At 49.4% G+C, this 23,824-nt stretch overlaps 1 protein-coding gene across 1 annotated transcript; it reads left to right on the top strand.

The window, feature by feature from the left end:
- Positions 1-6,992: 6,992 nt before the first annotated feature.
- Positions 6,993-12,335, top strand: Selenow (selenoprotein W). The gene is given in 6 exon segments (NM_001256880.1): positions 6,993-7,133; positions 8,866-8,890; positions 9,009-9,062; positions 9,224-9,298; positions 9,393-9,491; positions 12,119-12,335. Coding segments are annotated over 5 exon segments (282 nt in total). The 5' UTR covers positions 6,993-7,089; the 3' UTR covers positions 9,477-9,491; positions 12,119-12,335.
- Positions 12,336-23,824: the final 11,489 nt, after the last annotated feature.

The raw sequence follows: 23,824 nt of genomic DNA, 5'->3' as shown, positions 1-23,824 counted from the left end.
TGAGCCCATTGAGTCACCAGTGATGCATCGGGCCAGAGCCCTTGGAATCTGATCCTCTCTGGAAACCCCTCACGGCAGTGTGCTGTGCTTGTTTTGCTTGCCATGAGCAGGGATAGGGGTCAGAGGACAACTTCTGCAGGAGTAGGTTCTCGTCTTCCACCACTCAAGTCCTGGGGTTTGAACTCAGGTCCTCAGGCTTTGCAGCAAGCACCTTTACCCATTGAGCCTTCTCACCTGCCTGTCGTTTATATTAACATCAGAAAATTTAAAACTCTTGCCACGTGAGACACCAAAGGTCAACTATCTTAGGGTCCCATTTGTGTCCATGTTCAGATTGGGCTAATTTCACAGACATGGAAGTTATGGGTGGGGACATGCCTCCTTTCACATTTCCTCTGATCCCAACAGCCACAGTAACTGATCCTGTTCTCACTGGAGCACAGGTGGAGTAAGGGTCAGAGTTTATTTTTAGCAGGAGAGAAATAGAAAGTACATAGCCCAGAGCCAGAGAGGACCAAGCAAAGCATCTGGACTCGGCAGTCTTTGTCCAGGACTTCCCTCCCGTGGGACAGTCGGGGTGGTCTCCTTCCTGGTGTAGGCAGAGGCTTTCTTAGAAGCCTCCTTACCCACAGTTCAGCCTGTTACAGATGTGTTAGAGACAGGCATGTTATATACAAGTGTTGCTATAGCCCTAGGGAGGCCCAGGAGCTCATGGTCTAACCTGGGCCACATAAGAAGACCCTGTTTCTTTTCTTTCTTTCTTTCTTTTTCTTTCTTTCTTTTTTCTTTTTCTTTCTTTCTTTCTTTCTTTCTTTTTTTTTTTTTTTTTTTTTTTTTTTTTTTTTTTTTTTTTTTGGTGGCTTTGGAGCCTATCCTGGAACTTACTTTGTAGACCAGGCTGGCCTCGAACTCACAGAGATCCGCCTGCCTCTGCCTCCCGAGTGCTGGGATTAAAGGCGTGCGCCACCAACTTCCGGCTGAAGACCCTGTTTCTAAATAATCAGTCTAATCAATTAATCAGAGCGAGAGAAGAAAGATCATGAAATACAGGAAGACATTCTGGATGAGGAGCTTAGGGGGAAGGGCAACCATGTCTTGTGTAAGGTCCTCAGGAGACTGCCAGACCGGCTTTGATGTGCTTCCCAGAATCCTGTCCTTTCTCTGATCTGTCTGATCAGCTTGGCTATCTCAGACTCCAGCTGATCTTCAGTGTTCCCGACCTTGCTTTTTTTTTTTTTTAAGATTTTTTTTTTTTGTATGAGTGCTCTGTTTGCTTGTATGTCTGCATGGCAGAAGAGGGCATCAGACAAAACACGGTATCAGATCTCATTACAGGTGTCTGTGAGCCACCATGTGGTTGCTGGGAATTGAACGCAAGTCCTCTGGAAGAGCATCCAGTGCTCAAAACCGCTGAGCCGTCTCTCCAGGCCCTGGACCTTGCTTAAAAAAAAAAAAAAATGGCAGGGCTTGGTGGCACCTGTCTTTAATCCCAGCACTTGAGGGGCAGAGGCAGGTGGGTATCTGTGAGTTTCAGGACAGCCAGAGGTACATAGTGATATGGTCTCAAATAAAAAAGCATATTATCAGCTGGGCGCACGCCTTTAATCCCAGCACTCAGGAGACAGAGGCAGGTGGATCTCTGTGAGTTCGAGACCAGCCTGGTCTACAAGAGCTAGTTCCAGGACAGCCTCCAAAGCCACAGAGGAACCCTGTCTCGAAAAAAACCAAAATAAATAAATAAATAAATAATGAAAAATAAAGCAAAGCATATTATTGTTCTCTCTCTCTCTCTCTCTCTGTCTCTCTCTGTCTCTCTCTGTCTCTGTCTCTCTCTCTCTCTCTCTCTCTCTCTCTCTCTCTCTCTCTCTCTCTCTCTCTCTCTCTCTGTGTGTGTGTGTGTGTGTTGCTGGAACACAGCAAGCACTCTCATGGAGCCACCAATCCAGCTCCTGACCTTGCTGTTTGAATGAACCCTAATAAAGGAGCTGGAGAGATCGCTTAGTGGTTAAGAGCACTGGCTGCTCTTCTAGGGGACCCTAGAGTCCACACTGTGACTCACAATTCTCTAACTTCATTTTCAGGGGATCTGCTTCCCCCTTCTGGCCATCACTGGGCACTGTATGCGTGTGGTAGACATATGTACATGCGGGCAAAAAATACACATAAAAATAACTTCAGAAAGTGATTTCAACTAAGAAAAAAAATGGGGGAGGGGGAACCCGGGTATGGTGGCGCAGGCCTTTAATCTCGGCACTTGGGAAGAGGAGCCAGGCTGATCTCTGTGAGTTCGAGGCCAACCTGGACTACAAGGTGAGTTCCAGGACAGCTAGAGCTGTTGTTACACAGAGAAACCCTGTCTCAAAAAACAAAAACAAACAGACAAAAAGAATTATTTCCATGTGGCCTTAGCAGGTAGAGGAGGGAACTGTAGCAGGTAGTGGCGGATGACCTCAGAGATAAGGGACCTGATCACCGCAGAGATTTGTGGCCCTTCCTGAGGACAGCCAGTGGAGAGAGTGCAAGCTGTGACCAGTATGAGCTGGCGCCCTCTGGTGGCTGTGTGAGGAAGGACCAAGCTGTAGGAATGAAGGCTTATTTTTATTTTAACATTGGAAAACTTTTAATGATTTATTTTATTATGATTAATTATGCATATATGTGGATATGTAGCTGGGAGAGCAAGTTTCCCACCTAGCAGAGATGTCAGAGACCCCTGGAGTTGGAGTTACAGCAGAAGTGGTTCTGGCAACTGAAGGAAGGTTCTCTGCAAGAGGGAGCAAGTGCTCTTAACCACTGAGCCTTCTCTCCAGTCCTTCCTTGTTTTTTGTGTCTTTGAAACAGAATTTCACTATGTAGCCCAGGCTGGTCTGGAGCTCACAGAGTTCTGCCTGCTTCTCTGCTTCTTGAGTGCTGGGCTTAAAGATGTGTGCCACCATGCCCAGCTTATGAGACTCTGTCTTTAAAAAGAAAAAAAATTCCTGGGTGGTGGTGGCAAACACCTTTAATCCCAGTACTGAGGCAGAGGCAGGTGGATCTCTGTGACTTCAAGGCCAGCCTGGTCTACAGAGCGAGTTCCAGGACAGCCAGGGGTATGCAGAGAAACCCTGTCTTGAGAAACCATTAAATAAATAGCTAATACAAATAAATATAATGAAACAAATAAATAGAAAAAGAACAGAGAATTAAATGTCTTTAATAACACCTATTATATGATTTGCGTATGTATGTACTCGTTGAGTGTGCATGCATATGTGTTTATGTGTGTGTTTTGTGTGTATAGATCAGAGGTCAATGTCAGATGTCTTTTCCATTACTCTCCACCATATGTTTTTTGGTAGTGCTGGAGATTGAACCCAGGACCAGTTGCATGCTGGGCAAGTGCTCTGCTACTCTGCTACTTTGCAGCCCGCCCCCCAATCTTTTTTTTTTTTTTTTTTGAGAGAGAGGGTCTCTCACTGAACCTAGAGTTCTATATTTGCTGAAGCTGGGTGGCCAGCCAGCTCCAGGGTTCTCTGCTGGCCCTGCCTCTCCAGTGCTGAGCTTACGGGTACCACACCAAGCTTAGCTTTTGTGTCAGCGCTTGGGGGGTCTAACTCAGGACCCTCATGCTTAGATGGAGTAAGCACTTTTCCCACTGAGTCATGAGTCATCTCTCTAGCCCCTTTGAATATGATTTTGGGGCTTAGGAAGTTAAATTGCTCAAAGGATATAAATTACAACTGACCACACTCAAAGATTAAGATACCAAATTAAGTTTAAAGACAAATGAGCCTTTTTTTTTTTTTTTTTTTTTTTTGAGACAGGGTTTCTCTGCATTAGCTTTGGAGCCTATCCTGGCACTCGCTCTGGAGACCAGGTCTGGAACTCACAGAGATCCACCTGCCTCTGTCTCCCGAGTGCTGGGGTTAAAGGCGTGCGCCACCAACGCCTGGCTTAAATGAGCCATTTTTTATCTTGAAGAATTCCCTAGATGGGAGGTGATGGTATACATCCTTTACTCTTAACCACCGAGACAGCTCTTTAGCCTGCAAATAATTCTTCTATAAGCCACACAGCTCCAAGGGTGGCCAGTGACCAGCAGAAGTGACACCAGAGGCAAGGGGCAGAGTTTTCCCTCCAGTCCTGGGTATAACCAGCCCTCCAGCTACGTTGATCTCAGATTTTGGGCCTCCAGGAGTGTGAGATGAGGCACGTGGGTAGTTTAAACCCCTGGGGTTAAAGGACTTTGTAAAGACAAGTAAATGGGTCCAGCTTTGTTGTACACAAGGCAGACTTTTCCAGAAGGAATTGTTTTCCCTCCATGTTGCAGCTGATTCTTGGAGGAAAAGCAGGAGTCGGGGTGAGAGGGTTAAACCAGCACGTGCAAAGGCTCAGAGACAGGAATGTGGCTGAGGTCCCTTGCTAGAACCTCAGTGGTCCCTGTCACTGGGACATTGGGAGAAAGAGCCAGAGAGGTCCTACAGGCCCGAGTACCATGGGATGGGTCATGCTAAGGTTTGGGATGTTGAGAACCACAGTAGAATGTGAGCTATGAAACATCCACACCCGACTATGCCCATTGTTCTCCAAGACTGGCTCATTATTCCTTTCCAGACTGATCACAGGTCCACGCTCTGCAGACAGAGAGGACCGGACACTGCACTTAGCCTGCCAGAGATGCCCGGGGAGGACAGAGCAAGGCTTCTGGTTATCTTCATTAAGTTCTCTCAGGCACACACGCCAGATTCTGGCTCTAATTCTTTTCAGGAGTCCAAGTGCATCCATCCATCCTTTTAAGGAAGTATACTTCTCTTATGGCTTTTGTCTCTCAATCCTCCAATCCTCCTTGCCAGCTCACTCCTGTGAGGTCAAGGGGGAAATGAATGATTCAAATTTCATCCTTCTGTGGGAGAATCAAAGCCCACCATCTGCACGCAGGCTAGGTTACTGATAGTGCACAAAGGGGGCTAGGTGGGAAGGAAACTGGCATTTCCTTATTTGGCCCCTCGTTGGCCATTGGTGGGGTTACTAGTGACATCAGTTAAAGAATGTCAGGTGAGATAAATATCTCTCCTGGTGAGTCGTCTTTGGCAGGTGTGGGGTAGTGGGGGGTAAGGGGGGAATGCTCGGGTGTGGAGGGACAAGAAACTAGAGAGCAATACATTATTTTTATTTTTTATTTTTTTCCGAGACAGGGTTTCTCTGTAGCTTTGGAGCCTGTCCTCGAACTCACAGAGATCCACCTGCCTCTGCCTCCCGAGTGCTGGGATTAAAGGCCTGCGCCACCACCGCCCTGCTCAATACATAATTTCTGTGTAAATGAGTATCTCCTGAGAGCCAATCTGCCCAGCATCCATTAGGGGAAACTGAGGCTCAGGAGTCCTAAACCCTTAAGTCAGATTGTCCATTTTCACTTTTGGAGATGGTCTCTCTATGAAGCCCTGTCTGCCCTGGAACTGCTATGTAGCCCAGGCTGTCCACGAACCCACAGAGATTTCTCGGCTACTGGAATTAAAGGCAACACTGGCTTTTTTGTTGTTGTTGTCTCCTTTAGACAACTCTTCATGCAGCCTAGACTAGTAAGGGTAAATCCTCCAGTCTCCTCTTCCCAAATGCTGGGATTACAGGCTTGTGCCAGCTCCTGCAGATTATGAGTGTTTTGCTAGGTTCTCGGAGCCCAGAGACTAACCCAAGGAGTCAACACTCTGATGCAAAAGCAAACGGTTTGCCAGCTAGGATCTCACTCACTGCATGGCGGGCAAATGAGATGCCAACCAGCCAAAAAGAGAAGCTTTTAAAGGGGCAGACCATAAAAGGTTGAAGGCCACAAATTACAGAGTTTCCATGGTTACTTCAGGTCATACAAAGTACAATGTAAAGCAATATATATATATATATATATATATATTATATATATATATATTTGGTTTTTCGAGACAGAGTTTCTCTGTGTAGCTTTGGAGCCTATCCTGGCACTCACTTTGTAGACCATGCTGGCCTCGAACTCACAGGGACCGGCCTGCCTCTGCCTCCCGAGTGCTGGGATTAAAGGCATGTGCCACCAACGCCCGGCTAGTAGCTATATATTTTTAAGTGAGATACATTTGACTGAGATAAGACAGGGCATGGGCTTGCAGGGTTACAGGGTCACAGGGTCTGTCAGTTATCCCCAGGGCTGGGGGATCTTTATGACCAGCAATCAGCAAAGGAATGTTAACAGGAGTGGTGGACAATTATCTCCCTTTCTCTGAGAGCAGGGGATGAGGCGCCAGCCACGGCACTCCTGATTTAAGGAGTTAAATTTTCCTTTACCATTAGACGTTCCCTTTTCAGGGTCTAAGTTCTTAAACTTTTATTAGTTTTAACTTTTGGTTCCTCAATGTGATCCCAGGGATCTGCCCCAGGATTTCACACATGCTAGGAGCTACATACAGCCCAAGCCCCATTCCATCACTTTCCATGTACCCTTCAGCTGGGAGGTGGCAGGAAGGCGGCGCAAATGGAGGCTGTACCCTTTTTTGGGGGGGTCGGCTGGGCTGTGATGAGACAGCTGGGCCTCAAGTGCACGCTGGGACTCCTAGCTTCACTTTTTCAGACCCAGGATCCGTCTACTCTGAATCAATCAGGGCTGGAGACCCACCCCAATTGTCTGTCGTCCCCCCACTCCGTCCCCTACCCCCCCCAGGAGGATGGGGCGCATGCGTCGTGTGCCTCAATTTCCCTGCGCCGCCCCTCCCAGCCACTATGTAACCGAAACGCGGGCGAAACTCGGGCTCAACCTCGGAAACACGGGTCCCCAGGTCTGAACCATTCTAGCCAGGAGGGGGGACAGCGAGGGGAGCGCCGGTGGCTGGCCCCAGAGACGCCGTCTATGGAGACAACTCGGATATATCAAGGGGACCGCGTGAGTTTGTCAGTGTGTGGGGTCGCGTCCGTGGCCACAGACCCGGCCGCGTTCCGAAGCCTCGGTCCCCGCGCTGCCCCGCTCTCCCCGCCCCGCGCGCACTTGGTTTGATCCGCTCCCGGAGGGCTTCGGGCTGTGCGCACGGCCGCACCCGCAGACCTCGACGTCCTCATTGCTCGTGGGTCGGGTCCTCGCACGGTGCGGGGATGCGATCTGCAGTGATGGCCCTCGCTGTCCGAGTCGTGTATTGGTAACTTCCAGCGGCCGCGGTCCCCTCTTTCCCTGCTCCCCGGCCTTTGTGCCGGGGACCCCCCCCCCTTTCCCCTGCTCCCCCGCTCCCCGGCCTTTTGTAGGCCGAGTACGGCGATGGCATCGCAGACCCGTCCCTAGCGGGGGACTTGCAAGCCGGTGGGGACGGAAATAACCGAGCTTCGAGTCAGATGTCCCGCATCTAACAGCCGGGGCGCCTCACCCCGTGGAAGTGGAAACCGACCCAGCGCCGAGGGGAGGGGAAGGGAGGGGTAGCATCGGGTTTCTCTGGGGGGAACCTTCGCTTCCCAGCAGACCGTTTCCCTTCCCCCTCTCGAGCAGCACCGGGTTAGGGAGGGCCGGGGGGTGGGGGTGGGGGAGGCTGTCCTGCCGGGCGTAGGGAAGACTCATAGCCCGCCCGGTGCGGTGGTGGGACGGCACATATTCGTTCTTGGGAGCTCTGAGGACGCCCTGCATCCTCATCGTGGTTGCTCGCCCCTCCCTCCCAGTGTGGCCCTGAAAAAAGGGCGACTTGAGCCCTTGAGAGGTGGTTCCAAGTCAGCATGGTCCGCTTAGCCAGTTCCAGGCAGCCAGGGCTACACAGTGAGACCCTGTCTCCTCCCTCTCCCCCCGCAGAAAGGAAGGAAGGAAGGAAGGAAGGAAGGAAGGAAGGGTCGATAGTAGACGTGAGGTTGTAGCTCAGTGGTAGAATGTTTGCCTGAAATGCACCACCAGGCCCTGGGATCCGTTCCTGGCAAATTAACGCCCCTCCCCACCTCCAAAAACCAAAGCCATCTCTTCTTGCTGGCCTCTGATGTGGGGTGGGTGCTGGTGCTGTTAACCCGACTCCTTTTCTGGCCCAGTTCCCCTTCTGTTACTGCGAAGGGGGGGTGATGGTGGTAGTTAACCTGCCAGCCACTGTAACTGTGCCCGTCCCCCCCCAGAGGCCTGGTCTAGAAAAGCCAAGCCATTTTCTCTTGATGGCTTTTTCCTCTGCGGCTTACTCAGCCAGCATGCTGTAAATGATTAATAAGTGCTGCTGGACTTATTAATTAATTAATTAATTAATTAAAGCCCCCCACCCATGCAGCCCTTTGAGGCAAGGGGGTATTATATCTCCAGTTTGCAGGGGAGGAAACCCAGGCCGGGAATGAGGCAGGGCTAGCTTGATGTCCTACTGCAGATGACATTATAACTTGAATCTGGGTTCCTTGGTCCTCTCGAGCACCCCCCACCCCCAACCCAGGGCTCTGATCAGCCCCCGACTTTCAGGATGCCTCCCATGAGGTCACTGCACCAGATTCCAGGCCTGAAATAGCCTGCAGTTGGGAAGGTTGTGGGGGCTGGAGAGCTTGTGTTTCATACTGGGTGCTGGGGAGAGTTGGGATTCCTGAGTGACAGCCAGGCGGGGGCACGAGTGGGTGAGTGGGTGGGATTCTACTGAGGCAGCTTTTGTCCTAAATCACTTCCCTCTGTTTCCCTCCCCGTTGTCATTCTGTGTCATCCTTGTGACCTCTCTGCCGTCCCTCCCACCGCCTCCCCTCCTCCCCTCCTCCCCTCTGCTCTCTTGCCTGGCGTGGTTGGCTTTCTCCATCTCTACACTGTCGCCCGTGTCCCTGCGCCCCCCTCCCCCCATCTCGCTTCTGTTGCCTGCCTCACTTGGGCACCTGTGCCGTTTGTCTTGGATCCTTGCTGCCCTGGTGGACTGCGGCAACCCTGGATTCACCTACCAGTGGAGCTTGAGGCTACAAGCCCAAGGTGAGTGACGTTTCTTAGGAGTGTCTTGAAGTAGGTCAGGGTGGGTATAACCCTGGGGAGGATTTGTTGGGCCTGGCTATGCCCCTAACAACCCCCTCCTCCCATATCCTGTTTTCAGTATCTCCAGCTCAAGGAGAAGCTAGAACGGGAGTTCCCTGGATGCCTGGACATTGTGAGTATTGGAATGGGGACGGAATCCCGTGGGTACCTTTTCTGTCGTTTGGGACTGGGAGGCGGTGGGGATGGATTAGGCCAGTCCTCTCCCTGGGACATGGTGGGGAGGGTATCCCTGAGAGGACATCTCAGCCCCCTCTATCTCCTTCTTTTCCTCAGTGTGGTGAGGGGACTCCCCAGGTCACTGGGTTCTTTGAAGTGACAGTAGCCGGGAAGTTGGTTCACTCCAAGAAGGTAAATCTGCACCCTGTCTTGCAGGGGGTCACATGGCTTAGGGCCTCGGTTGGTGTGTGGGGCCTAGCTCAACTTTCTCCTCTTTTCTCCTCAGAGAGGTGATGGCTATGTAGACACAGAAAGCAAGTTTCGGAAACTGGTGACCGCCATTAAAGCTGCCCTGGCTCAGTGCCAGTGAACCCTGGAGGCAGGGGTAAGGAGGCTGGCTGCTGGGAGCCGGGTGCCATCTTGGGGTGTTGTATTCTTCCCTGTGTATGGACTCTCAAGAGTGGAGAGTGGGAAGTGTGGCTGCATTCTCAAGGGTCCCTGGAGCCAGGAGGGCTAGGAATCGTACCTAAAGGGTTGCAGCGTGGTACTGTAGAGGTGATGAGGACAAGGGGCTTGCCTTAAGTGGTCTTTTTTTTTTTTTTTTTTCTCGAGACAGGGTTTCTCTGTGTAGCTTTGGAGCCTATCCTGGCACTTGCTCTGGAGACCAGGCTGGCCTCGAACTCACAGAGAGCCACCTGCCTCTGCCTCCTGAGTGCTGGGATTAAAGGCGAGCACCACCAACGCCTGGCTTTAAGTGGCCTTGTTGATTCTGGAATGGAGGATGGTAAAGGCTTGTGGTTGAGGATGTGACAGGGCTTGCCTACCCTGTAGGGAGCTCAGACTTACAGCTTCTTTCAACACTCTGTAACTGGGTGAGTGACTGGAGTGACTTAGCCCCAGGGAAGGCACAAATGAGAACTTCCAAGGCTGAGGCAGAAGGATTGCCATGACTTGGGAGCCAACCTGGACCTCATGAGTCCATGTCTCAACAAAAAAACGAAACAATGGAACTGGAGAGATGTCGCAGCGGTTAAGGGTACTGGCTGCTCTTGCAGAGGACCTGGGTTCAGTTCCCGGAAGTGACAAGGTGGGTCCTAATTACCCGTAACTCCAGTTCCAGAGAATCTGATACCCTCTTCTGGTCTCTGAGGGCACTGTACACACATGGTGCACAGATATACATACAGATAAACACTTCATACTCATAAAAAAATAAAATAAAACATAAAGTAAAAGACTGGGCAGGCGTTGGTGACGAATGCCTTTAGTCCCAATACTCGGGAGGCTTATTCTTAATTATGAGTTCCTGGCCTTAGCCTGGCTTGTTTTTAACCAGCTTCTCTTCCTCCTCTCCTTGTTCTATCTTCTCATCTTGTTTCTCCTTCTGTGTATCCTTTCTGCTTGGCAGCCCTACCTATCCTTGTTCCTGCCTCCCTATTTGCCGTTCAGCTCTATTAGGGACCATCAGGTGTTTTAGACAGGCAAAGATCACAGCTTCGCTGGGTGTTGGTGACGCACGCCTTTAATCCCAGCACTTGGGAGGCAGAGGCAGGTGGATCTCTGTGAGTTTGAGACCAACCTGGTCTATAAGAGCTAGTTACCAGGACAGCCTCCAAAGCCACAGAGAAACCCTGTCTCAAACTACGCCCCCCCCCCCAAAAAAAAAGAATAAATCTAACAATAACAAAATGCTACAAAAGAGCCCTGGCAGTTCAGTCCTGGATCATCTTTGTTCCTTTGACAGAAAAGTTTCTGATGCATTTGGTCACATAATAGGGTGGCCCAGGGACTAGTGTCTACCCAGTGTGCTCTGGAATACAGTCCTGATCCCTAGTCACAGCACATTCTCCGTTTGATTTTATTTATATATTTATTTTGTTTTTTGTGTTTTTGAGGCAGTTAATAGCCCTGACTGTCCTGGAACATGATTTATAGACCCTGCTAACCTTGAACTCTCTCTGTAGTGCTGGGATTAAAGGTGTTAAAGGACCTGACACCCATGGCATATATCGATGCATACAAAATAAAAATTAATGTAATTTGAAAAAGAATGCAAGCTGGGCGGTGGTAGCGCATGCCTTTATTCTCAGCACCTGGAGGCAGAGGCAGGTGGATCTCTGTGAATTTTAGACTGGCCTGGTCTCCAGAGCGAGTGCCAGGACAGGCTCCAAAGCCACAAAGAAACCCTGTCTCGAAAAACCAAAAAAAAAGAAAGAAAGAAAGAAAGAAAGGAACAATAGGTATTAACCACCACTACCAGATCTATTTTTTGTACTGGGATTTGAATACTCTGCGATTGGGGGATTCTAGGCAGGGGCTCTACCACTGAGCTACCTTTATTTATTTATTTATTTATTTATTTATTGTTGTTTTGATTTTTCGAGACAGGGTTTCTCTGTGTAACAGCCCTGAGTGGTCTCAGACTCACAGAGATCCACCTGCCTCTGCCTCCCGAGTGCAGGGATTAAATATGTCTGATTGCCTGGTCTGGCTTGAACTTATCAAGGTGCCTAGGCTTTGTTTTGAATTCTGCTTTTTTTTTTTTTTTTGCCACTTGTTCTACCTTGGTTTTAGTCCTGTACCTTGGTCTAGACCTAGGTATGACAGCTGGGCATTGGTGGTGCACGCCTTTAATTCTAGCACTTGGGAGGCAAAGACAGGCGGATCTCTTGAGTTTGAGGCCAGCCTGGTCTACAGAGGGAGTTCCAGAATAGCGAAAGCTGTTAACACAGAGAAACCCTGTCTCAAAAACAAAACAAAACCCAGCTGGGTATCACATCCCATACCCCTTGGACTAGACGCCCACTCCCAGCATGCTTTACACCAGGAATCTAGTTACAGTTTCAGCTCAGCCACACGGTGGCTCATTTGTCAAAGCGGCACTTGAGAGGCCGGAGGATTGCCAGGACTGCAGGAATGTGCACCACACCTGGCTTTGCTTGGCCTTTTATAGCCCACCCCTCCCCCCCACCTTGCAAGCTGACCATTTCATGTCTCTCTCTCTCTCCACAGTCCTGGGACCTCCTGACAGCCGCCTTATGACAGGAAGGACTGAAATGTGTCAAAGACCTGTGGTTTTTCCTCGATGTTCCTGCGGCCACCAAGTGAGGCCAGATGTCTCCCACCTATTTACCTGCCTCGGTTTCCCTTCTCCGCAGCTCAGACTGCAAGAAGATAAGCAGCCATCTTGCCAGCTGTTCCCAGTTGAATAAAAGTTAGACGAGGCAACTTGAGGGTGACGTGGTCAATTTTGGTCATAGGCCATCCAGCAGGGCACACTGTGTCTGCAGTCTTGAAGCAGGGAAATAGGGCTGGGGAGATGGCCCAGCAGGCAAAGGGGCTTGCTGCCTAGACTGACGGCTGAGTTCCGTCCTTGGGACCCATGAGGTGGAAGGAGAGAAGTAACCCTCCCAATTTGTCCTCGACCACCATTGCCTGCCTTGGCAAACACTCCTGAGAGTGCCCGCGCGCAGACACACAAAGTAAAAATGTAATAAGCAGGGTGAGCCTCATGCTCGGCTCACATAGTTGGAAGAGCCCCTGTTCAGGGAATGGTTCCACGTATAGTCAGCTGGAGAGCCATCTCTCAGTGGTTAAGAGGACTGGCTTCTCTTATCTAGAGGACCCTGGGTTCAGTTCCCAACACCCACATGGTGACCCACAGCCGTCTGTAACGCCAGGCACACACACACGACGCACATACATACACTCGGGCAAGACACCCAATCCAGCTGGGCGTTGGTAGCGCACATCTTTCATCCCAGCACTCGGGAAGCAGAGGCAAGCAGACCTCTGTGAGTTCGAGGCCAGCCTGCTCTACAGAGCGAGTGCCAGTATAGGCTCCAAAGCTACACAGGGAAACGCTGTCTTGAAAAAATAAAACAAGAATTTCTGCCTGGGGAGTGGAGGGGGGGATGGCTAGGGGCAGGTGGGATGTTGGGGGGGGTGGAGAGGGAGAAGGGAATGACGTCTGAAGCAAGCTTGTTCCTAATTTGAACTAATAAAAAAAGGGGGGGCGCTGGTAAGATGGTTCAGGGCTGCAAAGCCCCAGACCCAACATAAACTTGGAGAGAGCTGATGCCACAAAGTTGTCCTCTGACCTCCATGTGTGCCCTGGTTCCTATGAGCCCTACACCCCAATCTCTCTGTCTCTGTCTCCCCCCTCCCCCCCGCCTCTCTCTCTCTCTCTCTCTCTCACACACACACACACACACACACAGGATAAGCAAATAAAAATATTTTAAAAGGAGTACTCTGACCTTTGGGTTCCGTCCTCAGCACTGCAAATAATAAAACACTGCCAAATCTAAAAAGTAAAACCAAGGGACTCTCTGGCCCTCTGCCTCCGTCTGTAGCATCTCTTTTTTTCTCTGAGCTCATCTCAGGGTTTGTCAGGTCATATAGGCGTTTTACGAAAGCTGCCTGTCCCTATTCTCTCTGGTAGCCCAACATGCGTCTGCCGACACCAGACCTAATTCTGTCCTCCTCAATCCCTCGCTTCCTGCTGAGGCCCGTCTGGATTTAGAGGATTGTCGAGTTAGCTAAATGGGACCAGACAGGGTCAGAGAACCAGCTGTGGGGAGAGCGCTAGGGGCAGGGATAGCCAGTAGGGGGCGGCAGAGACTCTAGAACCTCAGGGAGACAGTACAGAGGCCGGGCCTCTTTCTGGATATCACTGCGCAAAGGGACGTTTGAACTCACAGAGACTTAAAAGCAGCAAGCACAGGGCCTACATGGGTCTGCTCCAGGTCCTCTGCTTATATATTATAGCTACCAGCTTAGTTTTTTGTTTGTTTTTGTTTTGTTGCTGTTGTTTTGTTTTCTTTTTCCTTTTTTTTTTTTTTAGATTTATTATGTGTACAGTGTTCTGTCTGCATGTAAGACTGCAGGCCAGATCTGGAGGGCACCAGATCTCATTACGGATGGTTGTGAGCCACCATGTGGTTGAACTCAGGACCTTTGGAAGAATAAGCAGTGCTCTTAACCACTGAGCAATCTCTCCAGCCCTGTTTTGTTTTTTCAGACAGGGTTTCTCTGTAGCTTTGGAGGCTGTCCTGGGACTTGCTCTGTGGACCAGGCTGGCTTCCTAGTTTAGTATTTTTATGGGACTCCTGAGTGTGTGAGCGAGTGGGTCACTGATTCTTGCACCAGCCTTTGGGAATGCATCCTCCTGTTGGGTTGCCGTACCCAACTGCAATATGAGAGTTTTTGCTTTATCTTATTATAGTTTATTTTGTCATGTTTGGTTATCTTTTAGAAGCCTGTTCGTTTTTTAATGAGAGACAGAAAAGGAGTGGATTATGAGGGGAGAGGTGGGAAGGAACTGGGAACGTGAGTTCGAGGCCAGCCTGGTCTCCAGAGCGAGTGCCAGGACAGGCTCCAAAGCTACACAGAGAAACCCTGTCTCGAAAAACAAAACAAAACAAAAGCCAGGGTGGTAGTGGTGGTGTATGCCTTTAATCCTATCATCACTGGAGAGGCAGTGGTACACAGGTCTCGGTGAGGTCGAAGACAGACGGGGCTGGCTACACAGAGAAACCCTGTATCAATAAAACAAAACAAATAAAATAAGCACAAAAATTGCTTTAAACTGGGTGTGATGGCCCGGGCAAGCCTTTAATGCCAGCAATGGGAAGACATGCAGTCTGACATCTGTAAATTCAGGGTTAGTTGGTTTACATAACTACCAAACTAGCCAGTAATACACAGGGAGAACCTGTCTGGAAAAAAACTACAAGCCCAAGTGTGGTCCAGGGCAGCTTGGTACACACCTGCCATGCCAGGCTCAATAGCCTGAGTTTCATTTACCCTAAAGCAACACCAACTCCAGGGAAGACCACAAACTCGGACCACCCAGGAAAGGGCCATCCAAGGGGAAAATACCTAACACTGTAGACAGGATCACCAGATGTCCCTTAGCCCAGACACACCCATCCCCATTCACCACGACACCAACCTCTACTATGATAAAAACCCCACCCCAACTGAGCTCATCTCCAGGCTCTCTGATAGTGCCAAGGTCTTGGACACACAGAGACTCCAAGTTCGAACTTGAATAAAGACTCTTCATGTACATATGGGATTCAGTCTCCTTGTTGGTTTTTTGGTGGACTCACAGATCTGGGCATAAAAGTGGTAGCACACACCTTTAATCCTAGTACTCAGGAGGCACAGGCAGGTGGGCCTCTGTGAGTTCAAGGCCAGCCTGGTCTACACAGTAAGTTCTAGGTCAGCCACGGCTATACTGATAGATTCTGTTTCAAACAAACAAAAAATTAAAAAAAAAACTGTAAACAAACAAAGGCAAAACAAGCAAGGCTTGTTTTGTTCCCAGCACATGAGAGGCAGAGGCAAAACAAGTTTGAGGCTAGCCTTGGCTAGCCTGGAGCTCACTGAGATTTGCCTCGTTTATATATATATATATAAATCTATTTTTATATGTATGTTTTTATTTTCGTGTGTGTGTGTGTGTGTGTGTGTGTGTGTGTGTGTGTGTGTGTGTTTGAGAGAGGGTTTCTTTGTGTAGCCATGACTATCCTGGAACTTGCTCTGCAGACCAGGCTGGCCTTGAACTCACAGAGGCCCTCTGCCTCTGCCTCCCAAGTGCTAGGATTAAAGGCCACCACCCCTCGGCTCTGCAGCACTTTCTTGAGAGCAGAAGAGAGCCTGAGCCCACCTCCTGCTCACTGCTACTTAAAGAGGCTGGGAAGATGGAAGGACGCGGCTGGGGAAGGGCTGTCACACCATCTGTTGCTGTGTCCCTGTGGCCCCTTTTCAGTTCTCCCACCTGGCTGAGATTCTGCAGACACTGGCCGGGTGTCTAAGAGGATTGGGCTAGGTGATGAGTTGGGCTAGGTCAAGGCCAAGGAAACATGCTACCTAGCCATCACCCAGCTAGAGGCTAAAGAGAAAGGAGGAAGGCCAGAACTGGGCATCCAAATGGCTCAGTGAGGCCGAGTGTGAGGATTCACGCCTGAACTCCCGGCACAAGCTAGGCTGAAGCAGGATTGCCTTGACTCCAACAGTAGCCTGAGTTGCTTAGCAGACCCCCATTTCTAGACGAATTTAACTTGTCATCTTACTACTCCCCGCAGCCGTACCCCCACACTCACCGTTTACCCAGTGAGCAGTTTTGCAGGCTACAAGGAACCAAAAGGTCCACGGTGGTAGCAACAGCCTTTAGCCACAAGGTGGGAGGGCAGCCCCCAATTTATCACACTTAGCTCTTGAAGCCCGGGACAGCTGCAGAGCCCGGAGGACAGCTCCTGTCAGGGCCTACTGGGCAGAGCTGGCTTCTGGTCTTGCTCCAGTTGATGTTAACGAAGCAGGGGGCGTCCGTGGGTTTGTAATCACCCACGCTCCTCCATGCTCTCCAGCTCTTCGTTGAGCAGCGGGTGTGGACTTCTTGGCTGAGGATGTACACCTGGTGTTTGAAGACAGACACCTGCTCCTTTCCTTCCACCCAGTCCTGGGACCTAGCGGTGCAGCAGCAGACACATAACCCAGAAACCTGTGTGCGCTGTGAATCTGAGGCCCAGCCAGCTTGATTTTTCACCACCGCCTGGTGAGAGCCGCCTGTGCATAGTTGACCCGCTGGAGCTGGGTGATTTCCACCTCTTTGTGGGCTACGTAGAGCATGGTGAGAGAGGTAAGAAGGGCTGTCTTTTCATAATTTCTTTTTAAACATTTATTGTTTTCGCTGGGCGTTGGTGGCGCACGACTTTAATCCCAGCACTCGGGAGGCAGAGGCAGGTGGATCTCTGTGAGTTCCAGACCAGCCTGGTCTACAAGAGCTAGTTCCAGAATAGGCTCCAAAGCCACAGAGAAACCCTGTCTTGAAAAACAAACAAACAAACAAACAAACAAAAAAACAAAACGAACAAAACAAAATTGTTTTCGAGACAGGGTTTCTTGACTGGAGCTTGCTATGCAGACCAGGCTGGCCTCGAACTCAGAGATCCACCTGTCTCTGCTTCCCCAGTGCTGGGATTAAAGGTGTGCACCACCAACACCTGGTCTAAAATATTTTTAAAGGAATTTTAACCTTTATTTATTTTGAAGATTTATTTATTTAGTTATTATGTATAGTGTTCTATCTGCATGTATGCCTGCAGGCCAGAAGAGGGCACCAGATCTCATTATGGATGGTTGTGAGCCACCATGTGGTTGCTGGGAATTGAACTCAGAACCTCTGGAAGAGCAGCCAGTGCTCTTAACCTCTGAGGCATCTCTCCAGCCCCTAAAATATTCTTTTTAATGACTGTGGTTTCCTTTCCCTCTTCTCCTTCCAGTTCCTCCCCCTAACTCCTCTCCCCCAGAACCACTCTTCCTCCTCCTCCCCCTTCAGAAAGAGGCAGGCCTCCCAGGGATATCAGCCAAACACGACATAACAAGTTATAATAAAATTAAGCACATCCTATTAAGGCTGGGTGAGGCAACCTGTAGGAGAAAAAGGTAGGAATGACCCTCTCTTAATCAGGCATAATGGTGCCTGCCAGTAATCCCAGCACCCAGGAGGCAATGGCAAAAGATCTCTGAGTTCAAGGCCAACCTGGTCGACAGAGTGAGTTCCCAGGCTACACAGAGAAACCCTGTCTGGAAGAAAAAAAAAAAAAAAAAAAAAAAAAAAAAAAAAAGAAAGAAACAAAATAAAAAAGAATTCAAGGTCATCTGGTTGTATGAGAACCTTCCTCAAAACAAATACCCAACCAACAACAACCAAAAAAGTATTGGGGGCTTGACGTTTGGCTCAGTAGTTTAGCATGTACTACTTTTCTTTCTTTTTTTTTTTTTTTTTTTGGTTTTTTTGAGACTGGGTTTCTCTGGCTTTGGAGGCTGTCCTGGAGCTAGCTCTTGTAGAACACGCTGGCCTCGAACTCACAGAGATTCACCTGCCTCTGCCTCCCGAGTGCTGGGATTAAAGGCGTGTGCCACCGATGCCCAGCAGTATGTACTACTTTTGCAGAGGACTCAAATTCAGTTCCCAGAACCTTTATTAGGCAATTCACAAAGGCCTGTAACCTCAGCTCCAGGAATGCAGCATTGTCTTCTGAAGATACTTGTGTGTACACACTCGCACACACTGGAGGACTATGGCCCACACCTTTTATAGCAGCATACGCTCTGGAGGAAGACAGGCAGATCTCTGTGAATTCCGGGGCAGCCTGGTCTACAGAGACCCTCTCCCACTCAAAAGCAAAACCACCAAGCTTTCTGGACCTCATTTGTTTCTCCATTTGTCCGATAAGTCTCCTTGACAATTGCATGTTTTTCTGTATTGTCCCTGCCAGGGGACCTTTTAATAAGCAGCCTTGTCACATTGTATCTGTGCCCAACCCCCACAGCCTGTCCCATGTTCCTCCAAATCCCCACTAATGCGCCCTGTTTTGCTGAGGCCATATGGCTTAAGAGGATTGGGTCTTTGCTGAAGCAAACCAGGCTGGTAAAGAAAACCAACCAGCTGTGGAGACTCCGGCTAGGATAGCCACTCTGGAGAGTGGAGAAAGGGAGCAGAGAGGGACCAGAGAAACCAGGAATTCAGACTAGACCAGAGGCTGAGCCAGTGGTGAAAGGGAAAAAACCTGAAGTTACTCTCTGCCCCCCTCAAAAATGATGCAACACAGCCAGGCATTGGTGGCACACGCCTTTAATCCCAGCACTCGGGAGGCAGAGGCAGGTGGATCTTTGTGAGTTCGAGGTCAGCCTGGTCTCCAGAGCGAGTGCCAGGATAGGCTCCAAAGCTACTCAGAGAAACCCTGTCTCGAAAAACAAAACAAACGAAAAAAAAAAAAAGTGCTGCAACACATGATCCCCCCAAAATCTGTATGGAACCATAGGGCCCAGTTTTTGTCACTCTCTGGGAAACTTTCTGTATGTACACCCTGTGAAGGCATGGTTTCAGTTGAGGATGGTTGTGAGCCACCATGTGGGTGCCGGGGATCCAAACCCGGGTATTCAGCAAGAACAGTTTCCCCGGCTTCAGGACTCCACATTCTTCTATTCCCACAGAGACAGGGATTCGGGAAACAGCCACATAGGGAAAATAAAAACATAGCTCCCTGCCGGGAGGTGGTGGTACATACACCTTCAACCCAGCACTCCTGAGGGCTGATCTGAGTTCGAGGCCAGCCTGATCTACAGAGCAAGTTTCAAACCAGGCTCCAACACTACACAGAGAAACCCTGTCTCCAAAAACAAAAGGACAAAAAAACCGATGAAAGAGGTTGTAAGGAAATGTGAGGAAAGCGGAGGCCAAGCTCAGTGGAGCACTGGCTGCTCTTGCAGAGGACCTAGGTTTGATCCCCAGATCCCACATGGCAGCTCACAATCATCCATAATTCAAAAGTCCCCGATCTGATGCCCTCTTGTAGCCTCTGCAGACACTGATGTAAGTTGTACACACACATACACGAAGGCCAAATATCCAGACATTGAAAAAGAGGGGCTGGGCTGGAGAGGTGGCTCAGAGGTTAAGAGCACCGGCTGCTCTTCCAGAGATCCTGAGTTCAATTCCCAGCAACCACATGGTGGCTCACAACCATCCGTTATGAGATCTGGTGCCCTCTTCTGGTGTGCAGATATACATGGAAGCAGAATTGTATTCATAATAAATAAAATCTTTAAAAAAAATAAAATAAAAAGAGGGGCAGAGCCGGTTGTGGTGGTGCACACGGGTAGGATTTGCTGAAGGAGGCAGAGGCAGGAGGCTCAAGAGTTCAAGGCCAGCCTTGGCTACACGTTGCCGGGCTTTGGTAGCACACGCCTTTAACCCCAGCACTCGGGAGACAGAGGCAGGCAGATCTCTGTGAGTTCGAGACCAGCCTGTTCTACAAGAGCTAGTTCCAGGACAGCCTCCAAAAGCCACAGAGAAACCCTGTCTCCAAAAACCAAAAAAAAAAAAAAAAAAAAAAGATGGGCAGAGAATGTAGGAGGACGATATTATGATTTGAAACTTCTTATTTATCTTTTGGAGACAGGATCTTATTATATTATAGCTCAGGCTGGCCTTGAACTCGAGTGATCAGTCTGCCTCTGCCAGAGTGCTGGGACTAAAGGCCTTCATGACTGTACTCCTCTTTTGGTAGTATGTTTAATCCCACCCCCAGGCTTACATCTGAGAGTTAAAGAACATCCATGTAAGCAATCTACAAGACAGGAACCCAAAACACCAGCCTAAGATACCCGCCCCCAATCTGTAATCCATTCTAGGCTATTAAAACCCTGGACTAGGCTATGGAATAAGGTGCAATTTTTTTTTTTACAATAAAAAAGCTATTTTAATTTCTGTGAGTAGCTTTATTATCAACCCATCATGGATGGGCATGAAAGCCCAAGAACCCCTCCCCCAAAAAGCAAGCTGAATAACCAACGCTAGGTCAAGGTGGTGCATGAGCTGTCCTCAAAGGAGTACAAACAAAAACAAAACTGAATGTTACATGAAAAAAATCCCAGAGGAATAGAAAAAAGCCCCTAACAGTGGAATCACAATAATTATCACATAGCCTGGCACCTGGGAGGTTAAAGCTACAAGTCCCAGGGCAGAAACAAAACATCCACAGTACAAAATAAGAACCCCCAAAATGTGCAAGGTAGGAGGCTGTCATCCCCCAATGCCAGAGTGAGTTGTGAGCCTTGGATAGACATTGAGATTCTTCAAGGCTCTCAACAGTTTCAGGGAGCCCGGTGTTTTGGGAGGACTCCTCAGGGTCCTGACCAGTTGCCCTTGCCAATCTTGTTGCCATGAGGAACCTGCTCATAGGGACGAGAACAGTGCTCCTTTCCTCCGCTCCTAGCTCCTAGATATAGCTGGCACCTAGTCACTGTGACTCATTTCTTTACGGGGGGCCTTGGACAACCGCTTCCTCTTCTTGAACCTCTTGCATTTCATCTTGTTGGGTCTGAAAAATGAACCAAAGAGAATAAAGAGAGAGATGCCAAAGTAGGCCCTTGTTCTCAGCTTCCGAAGATGGGCTGGGCAAGTGGGGAGAGCTCTACCCTATGACCTCAATAAGACCAGAAAGGAGTGGGGAGAACATTAAGTCAGTTACCTGGGGACTTAGCAAGTTTGAGGCTTTGATTCTTTTTTTTTTTTTTTTTTTTTGTTAAGGGACGATGTTGGAGGAAGGGGAGACCCAGTCCTAGATGCTGTAGTCAAGAACTGATTGAGCCTCTTCTGGCTGGGTAGCTCAGGGTGATCTTGAACTTCTGCTTTACCGCCACCTCTCAAGTTTGAGGGTTTTTTTTGTTTTGTTTGGTTTGGTTTTTTGAGGCAGGGTTTCCCTGTGGCTTTTAGAGGCTGTCCTGGAACTAGCTCTTGTAGACCAGGCTGGTCTCGAACTCACAGAGATCTGCCTGCCTCTGCCTCCCGAGTGCTGGGATTAAAGGCGTGCGCCACCAACGCCCGGCTTCAAGTTTGAGTTTTTGTTTGTTCCCTGTGTAGCCCTGGTTGTCCCGGAACTCACTCTATAGATCAGGCTGGCCTGGAACTCAGAGGTCCCCCTGCCTCTGCCTGACTTTTTGTTTTCTTTTGGAAACAGTAGCCCAGACTAACCTTCAATTATGTAGGCCAGCAAGGATGACCTTTGAACTCTTGGTTGACAGCCTCCCGCTGTCAGTACTGAGATGATGGGCATTGAGTAACAGTTGAAGGGTGCACATTTATTTATTTATTTATTTTTATTTATTTATTTTAAATAGAGTCACTACATAAGCCTTAGCCGATCGGGGACTTGTTATGTCTCCAAACCAATTAGAGATCTGTCTGCCTCTAATAAGAAAGATGTGCTCACACCTTCAATCCCAGAACTTGGGAGACAGAGGCAGACAGATTTCTGTGAGTTCCTACATTGTTCCAGGACAGTCAAGGATACAGAGAAACTATCTTGAATCCCTAGACCCCAAAAGATGTGGGGGCCAGACCATGGTGGCACAGGCCTTTAATATCCCAGGGGGGAAGGAGTGTGGGCTTGGCTGGGTGGCTCCAGAGCTAGCTCTACAATGATTCATGCTACACAAAGACACACACACAAAAAAAGAATAAGGGGCACCCAGGGTAGCCCCACACCCCCACCTAGGGTTTGACGACTGCTATATCCATCAAGCAGGCAGGGGAATCTCACCTGAATGTCTGTCTGTGCCATCTTGAATCTGCAAGCCAGGGACTGGTAAATTGACTGCATCTTGGCTTCATAGGTTATCAGCTCTTCCAAATTAGGGTATTGATCCCAGTAGGCTGAGAGACAAGAGATCAATCAGAGAAACCCTTTCTGTCCTTCCCAGGTGAGTACTAAATTGCTAGTCCCTAAGGGAGCCTGCTGTTAATGTTAGTAACTTGAGTGTGATTTTGGGAACCCCATGGTGAAGGACCCCAAGACTGGCCTCACACCACATACATGAGCATTATTAAAACAAACAAACAAACAAAACAGCACTTGGGAGGCAGGGGCAGGTGGGCCTCTGTTGAGTTCCAGGCTAGCCTGGCCTACAGAGTGAATCCCAGGACAGCCTCCAAAGCTACAGGGAAGCCGTGTGTGTGTGTGTGTGTGTGTGTGTGTGTGTGTGTGTGTGTGTGTGTGTGTGTGTGTGTGAGTAGGCTGGTGACATGTGACAGAAGACCTTGATCCCAAAGAGCTGGGGATGGTCTGAGTCATTCAGCTCCAGTGTTCACTTTCTCCTCCCCTGAGGACCACCTAACCTCCCTGCAGAACCACCCGTGCTCCAGAGCCCTGAGAAATGTCCCACCCTGACTCCATTTTCCAGCCCCAGGCACATCATCCAGATCTAGGCTTCTGCAACCAGCACCCTGAAATGAGCTGAACACATCTGTACTGGCAGTAACTCCAGCTGAGGTATCAGGACATTTCAACAATTACAAAAGTTGTCTGGGTGTGGCGGCCCCAGGCTACAATCTCAGTGGTCAGCTGTTGGAAGAACTGGAGACTTGAGGCTCCAGCGTCACCCTCTGGTCCACTTAATGGTGTCTCAAAAAAGTTCACACTTCTACACTCCTCCCCCAATAAAAAACTCTTAACAAAATGAGATGCAGGCTCTGGGAAACTTACTACACAGGTACGAAGCTGCTAACCAGGCCTGCTCCGCCACACTTCCCCCTTTGCCTTAGTTGACCAGTTGGGATCCCAGAGCCTTGCAGACACCAAAAGACCAAGTGCTCATTTCAGTTCCATAAATGCCATTTCACTCCTCATTCCAGTTCAATGAGCAGGTCCCAGTTTGAATGACTCTGGGCCTCTTCTGTGAGCCTAGATCTGGGAAGCTTGAATCCCAGGATCACAGTCCTGCCCACCCCTCAGTATCCAAGTAACATCTGAGGGTCCAGACTCATGCGACTCCAGGATGTCCCACCTCTGCTCTGGGCCCACCTGTAGCCCCTCCCACTCATGATGAAAGGCCTACATGCCTCCTGCCCCCATCCAGGGCATTGTCTTTCTGGGTTCTACAGTCCTTCTAGAACATAAACTTCAACCAAAGGAAATGAGAAAAACACTCTGCCTTGGCCCCATCCCCTCAAGCTTCTACAGAGCAAGGATTGCCCTAGTTTAACTCAGTATCATAACAGGACCTGGGCCTCTAACCAGCCCTTTCCTTATCTTCCTTTCCTCCAAGACCAGACACCAACCCAGAGTTCCATGTCCCTGAATGCCACTCTCTTCATAACCCTGTCCCTGGGTTTTCCTTAGGTGTCTGGACTAGAGGTCAGGA

Source organism: Cricetulus griseus, chromosome 9, assembly GCF_003668045.3.
Source record: "Cricetulus griseus strain 17A/GY chromosome 9, alternate assembly CriGri-PICRH-1.0, whole genome shotgun sequence".
Taxonomy (NCBI): Eukaryota; Metazoa; Chordata; class Mammalia; order Rodentia; family Cricetidae; genus Cricetulus; species Cricetulus griseus.
Note: the sequence above shows the minus strand (reverse complement) of the source record. Positions and strands in the feature narration are given on the sequence as shown.